The sequence below is a fragment of the Oryctolagus cuniculus genome, chromosome 20 (genome assembly GCF_051225735.1).
Source record: "Oryctolagus cuniculus isolate XC-2025 breed Fujian yellow rabbit chromosome 20, ASM5122573v1, whole genome shotgun sequence".
Classification (NCBI taxonomy): domain Eukaryota; kingdom Metazoa; phylum Chordata; class Mammalia; order Lagomorpha; family Leporidae; genus Oryctolagus; species Oryctolagus cuniculus.
In genome coordinates, this window is record NC_142886.1 from 10,209,442 (window position 1) to 10,223,377 (window position 13,936).

The following is a 13,936-nucleotide window of genomic DNA, read 5'->3' on the forward strand; positions in this document are numbered from 1 at the left end:
TGAGTCTTGGCTCTACTTCCAACTCCAGCTTCCTGCTACCAGGCACCCAGGGAGGCAGCAGGGGATGGCTCAAGTCCTTGGGTCCTTGCTACAAGGTGGGAGCCCCAGATTGAGTTCCAGCCCCCTGGGCATTTGGGGAATAAGCCAGTAGATGGGAGGGTAGGTCTGTCTGTCTCTCTCTAATAAATTAAACACAAAATTTTAAAAAGAAGCCAGCTGGAGGAGAGACACCTTTGAAAATCTCTTTTCCATTAAAGTAAGCTTATCGTTTAACTTCATTTTCTGTGACCCTCTTGAAGTTCCCTCACATAGCCAAGGGAAAAGATTCCATGTTTAAAATGTTTTAGTTTGCCTTTTTAAATGGAAATCTGTTTTTATATATGCCCAGAATGCTCTCTCATAAGGCAAAGATCAACTGAGAAATGAATAAACAAATGTTTTTTCACCAGTCCACTAAGACACTACTAAACTTAAATAGTTACCCAAGGGGCTGGCGCTGTGGCGTAGTGGGTAAAGCTGTTGCCTGTGGTACCAACATCCCATATGGGCGCCAGTTCGAGTCCCGGCTGCTCCACTTCCAATCCAGTTCTCTGCTATGGCCTGGGAAAGCAGTAGAGGATGGCCCAAGTCCTTGGGCCTCTACACTCATGTGGAAGATCCGGAAGAAATTCCAGGCTCCTGGTTTTGGATCGGTGCAGCTCCAACCATTGTGGCCATCTGAGGAGGGAACCAGTAGATGGAAGACTCTCTCTCTCTCTCTCTCTCTGCCTCTCCTTCTCTCTCTGTGTAACTCTGACTTCCAAATAAATAAATAAATCTTTAAAATAAAATAAAATAAAACACTGGCATCCAGGTAGTTTTTAAAAAAAAGTTACCCAGAAGTCGAGGAGGGAAATAAGTAACAGACAATCCACCAAAAATGAGACAAAGTGCTTTTAAGTTCTTCAATGGCTTTCTGGAATTCTTTAATCGTCCACAGCTGTTCTTTAGGATGCACACTTGGGCCATTTTTGAAGGCTTACTGACAGTATGATACTCATCCCGTATCAAGCGGCTAAGGTCGTGTGCTTCATTTACAAACGCAGGGACTCTTGCGGAGACGGGAGACCCCAGGTTACTTAGAGTAGGGCGTGTGAGAAGACAGGGTCCTCATGACCAAGTGCAGTGTGTCCTGAATCTTCATGTTGTTCCTCTCTATCAGGGACGGGTGTCTCCCAGCCTTCACGGTCTCCTCAGGCTCAAGGGGGAGAAGGGTGTGCGGGTTGAACAGAGACCGAGGCTCCCCCAAGATGCCAGCTCTGTGAAAAGAATGAATGGTACAGATGAAGCAGTAGGCCAAAGACTGTGGGCACGCCTCTGTGCATGTGTGTGTGTGTGCACTAAAGCCAAGACTAACACACGCACATGCACACACACGCCCGTTTTTGTAAAGCTGTTCTATTTCCCGTGAACTTCCACTGCATTCTTACACATTTCCCAAAAACATTTCTATTTTTTGCATAGCAGAAAAAGCTCCTCCTTAGGAAGTCTGTGACTTAGGGCTGGCGCTGCGGCACAGCGGGTTAACACCCTGGCCTGAAGCGCCGGCATCCCATATGGGCGCCGGTTCGAATCCTGGCTGCTCCTCTTCCTATCTAGTTCTCTGCTATGGCCTGGAATAGCAGTACAAGATGGCCCAAATCCTTGGGCCCCTGCACCCACGTGGGAGACCCAGAAGAAGCTCCTGGCTTCAGATTGACGCAGCTCTGGCCATTGCAGCCATCTGGGGAGTCAACCAGCAGATGGAAGACCTCTCTCTCTGTCTCTACCTCTCTCTGTAATTCTGTCTTTCAAATAAAAAAAATAAAATAAATCTTAAAAAAAAAATAAAGTCTGTGACTCACTCCTCCCAACTCAAACTCCTTGGAGTCTGGCACGACCTTGCAGCAATGTCTTTCTTGTCTAGGCGGAGGTGCCTAGGGATGCTCCGGCTGGGAGACAGGTGGGGAGGAGCAGGGGGAATGTAGGGAGGCAGGTGCTCTCATCCCTGCAAAACCTGGCAGCGCCCCCCCGCCCCCCGCCCCGCCTAAGCCACAACAGGCCTACCCTGTCTTGCTCCTTGGACCACTTACTTCGGCAGGGGTACAAAGTCCAGGTGTGTCTGAGCCGGGAGTTTGGCGCCTACTTGAAGATACTTTTTCTCAACGATAGTCTGAGCTTTTTCCCGGTGAGAGGGCAGCAGGGTGGACATGACGGGGGAGCGCATATTGATGGCTTTCTTGATTGCTGGCCGTTTTGCCATCATTCTCCTGCGAGGGGAGGAGGAGGTGACATGTGGGTCACTTTGCCCTGCTTTCTAGAACCCCGCTTCAGCTTAGGGAAACCGGAAGGTCATACCTGAACTGCACGAAGGTCATGCGTTTCTTCTCCCCTCCTAATTCTTCGTCCTCACGTTTTCTTCGAGGGATGTTGAACATGCTGGTACGGAAGAGCCGTCCTACCTCTTCCTCAATCTCTGTCAAGTGCTGACGCCGGAAGACAACCCAAGCCACATACGTGCAGAAAGTGTAAAAACACTGCAACAGAAAGCAGGCAGGGATTACCTTCCCCAGCCGCACTAAGTCACACTGCCATGTAGACGCAAGCCGCGGCGGGGGGCAGCTCCTCAATGTTCCTGCAGAGCTCTGCGAAATCCAACACCTACTCACGTTTGCAGGGGGAAAAATCAGATCAGAAATTAAGGTGGGGCCGGTGCTGTGGTGCAGTGAGTTACAGCCCCAATCTGCAGTGCCGGCATCCCATACGAGTGCCAGTTCCAGTCCCGGCTGCTCCTCTTCTGATCCAGCTCTCTGCTATGGCCTGGGAGAGCAGTAGAAGATGCCTCAAATTCTTGGGCCCCTGCACCCATGTGGGTGACTCAGAGGAAGCTCCTGGCTCCTGGCTTCGGATCAGCTCAATTCTGGCCATTGTGGCCATTTGGGGAGTGAACCAGCGGATGAAAGACCTCTCTCTGCTTCTACCTCTCTCTGTAACTCTGTCTTTCAAATAAATAAAAATGCATCTTTAAAAAAAATTCAAGGCACAGCATCTAGTGTATTAGCATCCTTTTCAGGTAGGATATGTAATAAAACTGAGTGCCTGACAAAATGTACAGGTTACTGCTGTATGTCATGCTTCCTGCCAAAGAGAAAAGCTCTAAAACGCAAGTGAGCGGCTGGCACTGTGGAGCAGTGGGTCAAAGCCACAGCCTGCATCCCATGTGGGTACCAGTTCGAATCCCGGCCACTCCACTTCTGATCCAGCTCCCTGTTAATGTGCCTGGGAAAGCAGCGGAGGATGGTCCAAGTGCTGGGGCCCCTGCAGCCATGTGAGAGACCTGGATGAAGCTCCTGACTTTGGCCTGGCCATTGTGGAACCAGCAGATGGAAGATCTCTCTCCTCCTCTCTTCCTCTCTTTCTTCCTCTTCCTCCTCTTTCTCTAACTCTTTCAAATGAATAAATAAATCCTTTTTTTTTAAAAGTGGGCATCTTAAAGAAAATTAAAAATATAAATGTAAGTGACTCACCTCAAAGAATTTCCAGTCTTTCTGCGTATCTGAGATTTTCTCCCTACAAAATAACAAAGCATGACTCTCGGGTGAGGAGAAAGTTCAGTCTTCCAGTGGTCTGGCTCCTGTCCATCTTCCCCGATTGTGGGATCGTCACCTCCGGCCCCAAGTCTAGTTAGCCGCATCAAAGCTATCAAATGGCATCGATAAGGAGTCTCAACACCTTATTCAACTGCCTTGGTTACTCCAAACGAAACCCTTAGAGGGCACGATCAAATGGTGTGCTGATTCTACAGACTGGGTACAGTGAGGAAGCGCGTCCCTGCCCATGCTGCTGGGGAGGGGAATGCCGGGAGGAAAGGCAGTGGAAAAGCGACCAAGAGGTGATGTGAAATATCAGGAGGGTTTGGCAGCACAGAACCAGAGGGTAAGTCCCAGTGAAGGAGAAGAAATCTTCAGTGACGACTGTGGTTGCTGGGTGTAAAAGCAACAGCCATGCAAGGCAGGCATTGTGGTTCAGGGGGTCCATCTGCCACTTGGGATGCCTGCACCCCATACCAGGGTGCTGGTTGGAGTCCCAACTACTCCACGTCTAAGCCGGCTCCCTGCTAATGCACCTGGGAAGCAGCAGGTGATGGCCCAAGTGCTTGAGTCCCTGCCACCCATGTGGGAGACCCGGATAGAGTCTGTGATTTCTGGCTTCTGCTTGGCCTAGTGTGAACTGTTACAGCCATTTGGGGAATTAGCCAGTGGGTGGATAATCCCTGTCTCTCTCTCTCTCTCTCTCCCTGTCTTTTAACTATACATATATGTACACACACACACACAAACACATACACACAACTTTTAAAAAAAGGAACACACAAAATGGACAAAATTCTATATCATGCCATCAATAGGCTGACTTGCACCTTATCTCGTAAGGACAGAAATTTCCCCAAGAGTCCTTGCAACCCAAATTCAGGCCCAAGAGCATTGTACTGGTCTGGACACACTGAGAGAGACTGTTTCTCCTCTCAACATAGGCCATGCCAGTTCCGACCCCAGCTTTAGGGAAGCAGGCAGGCCTGGAAGGTGGCTATGCGCCTGCAGTCACTTGACCTGTCCCGTGGGCCAGAGCTAGCCCGAGCACTCGGGTTCTGCTGCTGCTTTTGCAGGCGTGGGTCTTCCTTGCAGTAACCGTGACTCCTGGGACTGGCCCTGGGACTGGGCTCTCCAGAGCCATCCACAAACCCAAACCCCTCAAAACCTATCACCTCTTCACTTTGCCTGTAGGAACCCAAACTAGCCAGTCACTTATGGGTGTGAGGCTGATGAGGCGGCTCAGCATTTGCTGGGACCTGTTCTCTCTTCCTTCACACTCTTAACTATACACTAATGTCCTCAAGTGCAAGCATTTTTTTTTTAAGATTTATTTTATTTATTTGAAAGGTAGAGTTACAGAGAGAGAGAGGGAGAGGTCTTCCATTCATTGGTTCACTCCCCAAATGGCCTCAATGGCCAGAGCTGTGCCAATCCAAAGCCAGGAGCCAGGAGCTTCTTCCAGGTCTCCCACGCAGGTGCAGGGGCCCAAGGACTTAGGCCATCCTCTGCTGCTTTCTCAGGTGCATTAGCAGGGAGCTGGATGGGAAGTGGAACAGCTGGGACTCAAACTGGCGTTCATATGGGATGCAGGCTGGGGTTTTAACCCGCTAAACCACAGTGCCAGCCCCAACTGCAAGTCTTCAACAAAGAATTAAGGCAAGAGCTACACTGGGTACAGACTGGATGCCAAATGCTATGCTGGCCCTTCTCATTTATCGCTGCACCTGGTCCTTGTGGTTTCCCTTTGAGGTCACCAGTGTTGTTATTCCCATTTACAGCTGAAGAAACTCAAGTTGTGGCTCAGGTCACATACATGGGAATTTCAAAGAGTCCCTGGGGAACACTCATTATTAGAAAACTATGTGTACATCAAAATAAGCTTATCTTCCTCTCTCATTTTCCACAAATTTTATGAAGTACCCTCATGTACTCAGGAATCCAAGCAATATGATAAAATATTTCCTTGTGGCATAATTATTTATAGTTTTTAAAATCCCAAGTCAGTTTGTAATGTGTATGTGAGTTGACATTAAGTACAGGAAGTGAAATTATCATTATTATTTTCATTTGAAAGACAGAGGGCAAAGGACAGGTACTGATTCACTTCCCAAATGCCTACAATGGCTGGAGCAACCCTAGGGTTGAAACCAAGGGCCAGGAACCCGATCCAGATCTCTCTTGTGGGTGCCAGGGACACAATCACCTGGGCTATGACCACTCTCTTCCAGGGTCTGTGTTAGCAGGAAGCTGGAATCAGGAGATGGACTGGGGATTGAACCCAGGCATTCTGATATGGGATCAGGTGTCCCAACTGGCTTCTTACCCGCTAGGTCAAATGTTTGCCCCTAGAATTAGCTTTTTTAAGATTTATTTATTTATATTTGAAAGGCAGAAATACAGAGAGAAGGCCGGGGGCTGAGAGAGAGAGAGAGAGAGAGAGGTCTTCCATCCACTGGTTCCCTCCCCAGATGGCTGCAACGGCCAGAGCTGCGCCTATCCAAAGCCAGGAGCCAGGAGCTTCTCCCAGGTCTCTCTCGTGGGTGCACGAGCCCAAGCACTTGGACCATCTTCCACTGCTTTCCCAGGCCATAGCAGAGAGCTGGATCAGAAGTGGAGCAGCCAGGACTCAAACCGGCACCCATATGGGATATGGCCTTTACTAGGCCAAGGTGAGCATTAGGCTAGTAGTTAAGATGCCGGTTAAGACAATGGCAGCCAACATCCAATGCTGAGGCTGAAGACTCAGATCTGCTCCCAATTCCAGCTTCCTGCTGATGTGCACTGAGGGAGGCAGCGGGTGATGGGCCAAGCACTCAGCCCCTGCCACCCACTTGGGAGACCTGGCTTAAGTCCCTGGCCTCCAGCTTCAGCCTGGCCCCAGCCCTGGCTGTTGTGTGAATGTGGGAAGTGAATCAGCTCCCGTCTGCCTCTCAAATGAACGGAGCATTATAAAACCGGTCCATCCTTGCTACAGGAACATACAGAGGGATTATACAAAAGCCAGCTTCCAGTTGGAAAATGGTCAACCCTAAATGAACAGGCAACACATTCTTTCATACCAAAAAAAAGAGCACAGTCGCTGTCGTCACAAATGCTTTCAAAGTCAGATAGAATGAGTTTGGGATTTTTATGCACTTTTAAACTTCAAAATTGTTAAAATAATAAAACCCAACACAGGTAAGGGTGCTTATTGGTAATGATAACAAAATGTTTTAGCCTTTCCGGAGAACAATCTGGCACTACATATCCAGAGCTGCAAAACAGCATGTGCCTTCTAGGTAAATATAATCTGGGTAGCAGGCCATGAAGAAATTGCCCAAATGGGGGCTGGCGCTGTGGTGTAGCGGGTATAGCCACCACCCGCAGTGCCAGCATCCCATAAGGGCGCCGGTTCAAGACCCAGCTGCTCCACTTCTGATCCAGCTTTCTGCTATGGGAAAGCAGTAGAAGATGGCCCAGGTGCTTGGGCCCACGCACCCATGTGGGAGACCTGGAGGGAGCTAGTTTCGGACCAGCCCAGCTCTGAGTGAACCAGCCGATGGAAGACCTCTCTCTCTCTCTCTCTCTCTCTCTGCCTCTGCCTCTTTGCAACTCTGCCTTTCAAATAAATAAATAAATCTTTAAAAAAAAGAAATTGCCCAAATGAAGTAATTTATGTAGATATTGAATGCAGAAATATTATAAGACAGAAAAAAATGAAAGCACACCAATGTACACAAAAAGAATGGTTAAATAAATGACAGTATGACATGACAGAATAATGACAGCTGCCATTCAAAGTTCTAAGAGAGATCATATAAGAATAATAGAAAGTACACAGAAAACGTGGGCAAGGAAAACGTACATGTGAATGACTGCATGTGTATGCCCATTGACAGAGCTGTATACACACTCTGAAAAGGTGGGGAAGGGGCCAGTGCTGTGGCAAAGCAAGTAAAGCTGCTGCCTGCAGTGCCAGCATCCCATATGGGCGCCGGTTCGAGTCCTGGCTGCTCCACTTCCGATCCAGCTCTCTGCTATGGCCTGGGAAAAGCAGCAGAAGTTGACCCAAGTGCTTAGGGCTCTGCACCCACTTGGGAGACCTGGAAGAAGCTCCTGGTATCTGTCTAGCCCAGCTACAGCTGTTGTGGCCATTTGGGGAGTGAACCAGCAGATAGAAGATCTGTCTGTCTGTCTGTCTCTGTAACTTTGACTTTCAAATTAAATAAACAAATCTTTAAAAAATAAGAAAGAAAAGATTGGGAATGTGGAGACAAATACATCGTGCATTAGATTCATCTACTGAGTTAAAAAAAAATCCTAGCTGTGGCGAAGATGCATGATGCAGATCTTAGGCTGCTGTGAACCTGCTCAGAGGAGACTGTGGTTTGAGGACTGGAGCTTTCTGTCCTGTGACCCCAAACAGTCCTGTCATGAGGCTCTTTTTAATAATTTTTTTTAAAAGATTTAATTATTTATTTGACAGAGAGAGAGAGAGAGCGAGCTTCCATTAGCTGGTTCACTCCACAAATGGCCACAATGACCAGACGAAAGCCAGGAGCCAAAAACTCCATCCTGGTCTCCCACATGGGTATCAGGGGCCCAGGTACTTGGGTCATCTTCCACTGCTTTCCCAGGTGCATTAGCAGGGAGCTGGATGGGAAGTGCAGCAGCCAGGTCTCAGATTGCCATTGTCACAGGTGGCTCCTTAACTCACTGTGCCCCAACACCAGCATCCTCCTTTTTGCATTCTAATTGCAATAGCATAGAAACTGCTGCTGCAAAGTTGTCTTCCCACAGACAAAGTCATCTCATAAGCACCGCTTAGCAGGTGGTACTCACAACCAGGGTGCTGCACACTAGGCAGCGAAAGGGACGGAGCCATGCAGTCCCCTTAGGACCACACTGGCCGCTCACTTGCCTCCCCCACCCCCCAGCCCCTACTCCCTGCAAGGCAGCAGGAGCCCCTCCTGGCTGAGAGGCTGAGGTACTCACTGCCATACAGTGCAGTTTCTAAACCATCATTGGAGATTCTGGGGTTCCTTCCAAATCCACTTCTGCTCTCTCAAAGGAGACATCACAGGTGTTTAGGACAGAGTCTCACCTGAGTTCAGGTATTCTGGACAAGAAAAATGGGACACTTTCTCTAGAGTACCAAAAATTAGATGAAAGTGGGATCTCTGGACCGGCGCTGTGGCGTAGCAGGTAAAGCCGCCACCTGCAGTGCTGGCATCCCATATGGGGGCCGGTTCGAGTCCCAGCTGCTCCACTACTGACCCAGCTCTCTGCTATGGCCTGTGAAAGTAGCAGAAGATGGCCCGAGTGCCCCCTGCATCTATGAGGGAAACCCAGAGGAGGCTCCTGGCTCCTGACTGCTGGTTTCGGATAAGCCCAGCTCCAGCCGATGTGGCCATTTGGGGGATGAACCAGCAGATGGAAGACCTTTCTCTCTGTGTCTCTCCCTCTGTCTGTCTGTAACTCTGCCCCTCAAATAAATAAATAAAATCTAAAAAAAAAAAGTTCATGGAGAAATGGGATGGAAAGACAGGTTCACTGTGGTAGGGGAAAAACACGGAAATCCAAGTGTGGTGTCTTCAGAACCCGCATTTCCCGCGACCTTTGGGAAGAGCCGGGCACAGTGGGGCGGAGGGAGGGCCCTGGGCGCTGGCTTACTTCCCACAGGACATGTGGTGCTTGTCCGGCATGCCCAGGCCCAGGACGAGGACACAGTACTTCTGCGCCAGGTATCTCTGCGCTGCTTCCAACTTACTCGCAGCCAGCTCCATCTCTTTTTTCTCCACAAGGCCTCTGCGGGTGCGGAAAAAGACACTGTGCGTTAACCTCGGCAAATGCCTATCAGGGTCCGCAGAAACGTCAGCGCCGTCAGCTATGATCATGAGAGACACAAGTGAGCCCACAGACCTCACTTTCCCGATGAACTCACCTGAGCTGTGGCAGGAAAAATCCTCAAAGCCCCTTGCGACTTAATCACTGGACTCGGCATCTCGGGTTTACGGAGAATTTCTACTGTTTTATATATCTGTTATTACTTAATGCTATGTGTCCTTAATTTTTATTTTATTTTTTTATTTTTTGACAGGCAGAGTGGACAGTGAGAGAGAGAGAGAGACAGAGAGAAAGGTCTTCCTTTTGCCATTGGCTCACCCTCCAATAGCCGCCGCGGCCAGCACGCTGCGGCCGGCACACAACGCTGATCCGAAGGCAGGAGCCAGGAGCCAGGAGCCAGGTGCTTTTCCTGGTCTCCCATGGGGTGCAGGGCCCAAGCACTTGGGCCATCCTCCACTGCATTCCCTGGCCACAGCAGAGAGCTGGCCTGGAAGAGGGGCAACCGGGACAGAATCCGGCACCCCGACCAGGACTAGAACCCGGTGTGCCAGTGCCGCAAGGCGGAGGATTAGCCTAGTGAGCCGCGGTGCCGGCCTGTCCTTAATTTTAAATTTTATAAAATTTGTGTTAATGAACTTATTAGACTCCACCTATACCGATTCACTCCCTAAATGCCCACAGTGGCAGGGGCTGCGCTGAAGCCAGGAGCGAGGCGCGCAAGCCAGGTCTTCCACATGGGCGACAGGAACCCAATCAGTGCGAGAACCTATTTAGGCCACTGAAGCCTCAGGGCCGATGAAGCTGGGTGCAGATAGGGACTCTGAAGGCTAGGGAGGCGCTTCTTGCTCTGGGCATTCCCAGCTGCTAAGACAAGCACTGCAAACATCACCAGGCAGCCTTCTGCTGGCCCATCCGCCTGCAGGGTCCCTGTGGCGCCCTGCACTTCCCCCAACAAGCATCTGAGCACACCAGTGAAGCCTGGCTTCAACCCTGCCCTGTGCCCAGCGGGCCCGACCCCCTGCCCCCACCCCTGCCCCCACCCCGACTCTCTCTCTAAGATTTAATTTGAAAGGCAGAGTCACAGAGAGAGACCGAGAGACAGAACAGCCTCAACAGCCAGGGCTGGGCCAGACCTAGGCCAGGAGCCCCTCATCTGGGTCCCCCACATGGGGGCAGGGGCCTCAGGACTTGGGCCATCCTCTGCTGCTTTCTCAGGTGCATCAGCAGGGAGCTGGATTGGAAGTGGAGCAGCGGGGACTTGAACCAGTGACCCTATAGGATGCCAGCATTGCAGGCAGCAGCCTAACCCATTATGCCACAACGCCGGCCCCAAATAAAGTCTTTTCCATTTAACTAGCTGCCTCCTTGCCTTCTTTGAATCTTAAAGTGCAAAAAAACTAACAGTCACTTGGGCCATCACCCGCTGCCTGCCAGGGTCTGCATCAGCAGGAAACTGAATTCAGGAGCTGGAGATGGCAATCAAACCCAGGTACCGTGATGAGGGGTGTGGTGGATTAACCCACACTGCGACTGCCAGGCGGTCGCCCCGTCCCTAGGTCCCCAGTGTCACATCCGGGTAGTCCTAGTTCCCATAGAGCAGTTCAACCAACAAATGACTCAACTGGTTGTTGAGGGCTGGCTGTCTCAATTTTCCAATTTTCCTGATACCTTGCCTCGGCAGCACTGGCTGTGGTCCTGGTGTCACCACAAAGCCTGCGCTTGGGGCTGCGGCCACGGGCCCACCTTTGGTTCTGTGTTTAGCTGGGCTCACTGGGGGAGGCAGGTATGGGTTATCAATCACTGTGGGAACCCCGGGCATCAGTAACATAACCCGGCTCCCCTGTGAAAACACAGCCCCACCACCCATCGAATTGCAAACGAACTTTCTAGAAGACAAAGCTGTTCTTGGCTGACACCATGGCTGAAGGCTAATTCTACAAGACTTCTGCAGTGTGATCCTGCCGGAGATTATTAAAAATAATATTATTAAAATAATTATAGGTTATTAAAATAATCTAGGCTAGGGAAGCTGACTCAGATGCAAATGCAGAGTCCAAGCTGATGTGGCTGCAGCAATTCTGTCTGTAAAAGCCATCCCTCCTCCTCTGCTTCTCTTTCCACTTCATTCTGCAACACGGCCTTAAATACGCCCGAGACACTGGTCTTTAAAAATGCAAGCGGCTGGGGCCGGGTCTGTGGTGTAGTAGGTAAAGCCTCCGCCTGTGGTGCCGGCATCCCGTAAGGGCACCAGTTCAAGTCCTGGCTGCTCCACTTCCTATCCAGCTCTCTGCTAATGGCCTGGGAAAGCAGAGGAGGATGGTTCAAATGCTTGGGTCCCTGCACCCATGTGGGAGACCCGGAAGAAGCTTCTAGCTCCTGGCTTCAGAACAGCCCAGCTCCAGCTGTTGTGACCTTTTAGGGAGTGAACAAGGGGATGGAAGATCTCTCTCTCTCTCTCTGTCTCTCCCCCCACCCTCTCTGTAACTCTGACTCTCAAATAAATAAATAAATCTTTAAAAATGCAAATGATAACACTGATAAAATTTTGTTGAAACTGATATATTTATATATTACTGACAACAGAACAATGGTGTAAAAAAGCTGGAAAATAATTTTAAGAAACATGAGAATGATCATAAATTTTGACCCAATAATCTCTCGCATGGAAATTTATTCTTTAAGAAAACGATCATCCAGGGTTGGCGCTATGATGTAGCAGGTAAAGCTGCCCCCTCAGTGCCAGCATCCCATATGGATACCGGTTTGGGTCTCGGCAGCTCCACTTCCTATCCAGCTCTCTGCTAATGGCCTGGGAAAGCAGAGGAGGATGGTTCAAGTGCTTGAGCCCCTGCAGCCATGTGGGAGACCTGGAAGAAGCTCCTGGCTTCGGATCGGCACAGCTCCAGCCATTGCGGCCATCTGGGGAGTGAACCAGCAGATGGAAGACCTTGTTCCCTCTCTCTCTCTACCTCTTCTCTCTCTGTGTAACTTATTTCAAAAAAATAAATTAAAAAAATCATTCAAGCTGGGCTCCTCTCATCTGCTCTCCTCTCCTCCTCTCGTCTCTCTTGGCTTCTCTCTTCTCTCTCTCTAGCCTCCTCTTCTCTTCTCCCACTCCCCTCTCTCCTCACCTCCCTCCTCCTTCTCTCTTACTCTCCTTCTCCCTCTTCACCTCTTCCCTCTGGTCTGCTGGGTTCTCCCCAATAAACCCTTTCCCCTAAAAAAAATCATTCAAAATTGGGGAGCAAATTTTACACACAAAATATCCAGTAAAGGTGTTATTTATTAGAAAAAGTGGAAATCACCAAAATATATAAAATAGAGGAAAATTTTAAAGACTTGATATTTATTAACCTGATATATCAGTGGGTCTCTGTGAGATTTAACCCAGGCATCAAAATCTGTACCCTGAAACACCATTGTATACTATCTCTTAATAGGTTATCAATTCGTATATATTGGTTTGCTGGAAATTTGTGCAACTGCCATTGTGAGGATGGTAATAATTGGAAAAGTGCTTCTGATACGATGTTTGAAGCCCACACATAATTGTGCCTTTGTTCAGAAGCTTCAAATCCTAAGGATGAATGGCTCGACTCTAGAAAAGAGAGCAGAGGGGGTTGGGAGTGGGTATAAGACACACTGTACAGCTGGAAGGCAGAGGCTTTTAGACAGACCTGGGTTCAAATCTCAGTCCCACCAGCAGCTGCTATGTCCTCTCCAACAAACTCCCGAACCTCCTGGAGACCAAGTTTTTCCAGCTATCAAATGGGAATGAGGCTACCGCTTCCAGAATGAGGGCTTTTCAAAACCCAAGCCGGCGGCCTCTGACATCTCTCTCCAGCCCTATCTGCTCTCTTCCTCCAGGCTATGGGTTTTTTTTCCCACATGCCCAGTACTGGGTCAATGCAACAGTTTGGATATTGACTGTCTCCCAAAGGGGCATGTATTAAAGGCTTGGTCCCCAAAGTTTTTTTTTTTTCAAAAAGAAGATTTATTTGAAAGTCAGAGTTACACAGAGAGAGAAGGAGAAGCAGAGAGAGAGACAGAGAGAGGTCTTCCATCCGCTGGTTCACTCCCCAATTGGCTGCAATGGCTGGAGCTGCGCAGGAGCCAGGAGCTTCTTCCAGGTCTCCCACGCAGGTGCAGAGGCCCAAGGACTTGGGCCATCTTCTACTGCTTTCCCAGGCCACAGCAGAGAGCTGGATCAGAAGAGGAGCAGCCGGGTCTTGAACTGGTGCCCATATGGGATGCCAGCACTGCAGGTGGTGGCTTTACCTGCTACCTCAAACCACTGGCCCCTATTTTTATTCTTTTTTTTTAAGGTTTTTATTTATTTATTTGAGAGGTAGAGTTACAGACAGTGTGTGTGTGGGTGTCTTCCATCTTCCATCACTGGTTCACTCCCCAAATGGCCACAACGGCCAGAGTTGTGCCAATCCGAAGTCAGGAGCCAGGAGCTTCTTCCTAGTCTCCCATGTGGGTGCAGGGGCCTAAGG

At 49.6% G+C, this 13,936-nt stretch overlaps 1 protein-coding gene across 13 annotated transcripts in view; it reads right to left on the reverse strand.

The window, feature by feature from the left end:
- Nucleotides 1–933: 933 nt before the first annotated feature.
- Nucleotides 934–13,936, reverse strand: part of PPP1R36 (protein phosphatase 1 regulatory subunit 36) — a 33,637-nt gene continuing 20,634 nt past the window's right edge. For 7 of the 13 annotated variants that reach the window (XM_051826115.3, XM_089322840.1, XM_070065050.2 and 4 more), the window contains 5 exons: nt 9,264–9,398; nt 3,546–3,588; nt 2,377–2,555; nt 2,112–2,288; nt 934–1,298 (listed from right to left, as the gene is read on the reverse strand). In XM_051826115.3, the coding sequence (XP_051682075.3) occupies nt 1,115–1,298; nt 2,112–2,288; nt 2,377–2,555; nt 3,546–3,588; nt 9,264–9,398 (718 nt within the window). In that variant the 3' untranslated portion in view covers nt 934–1,114. Of the gene's footprint in view, nt 1,299–2,111; nt 2,289–2,376; nt 2,556–3,545; nt 3,589–4,923; nt 5,148–9,263; nt 9,399–13,407; nt 13,640–13,936 lie in introns of those variants that run through there. The other 6 variants (XM_089322842.1, XM_089322841.1, XM_051826111.3 and 3 more) reach the window with 4 other exon arrangements.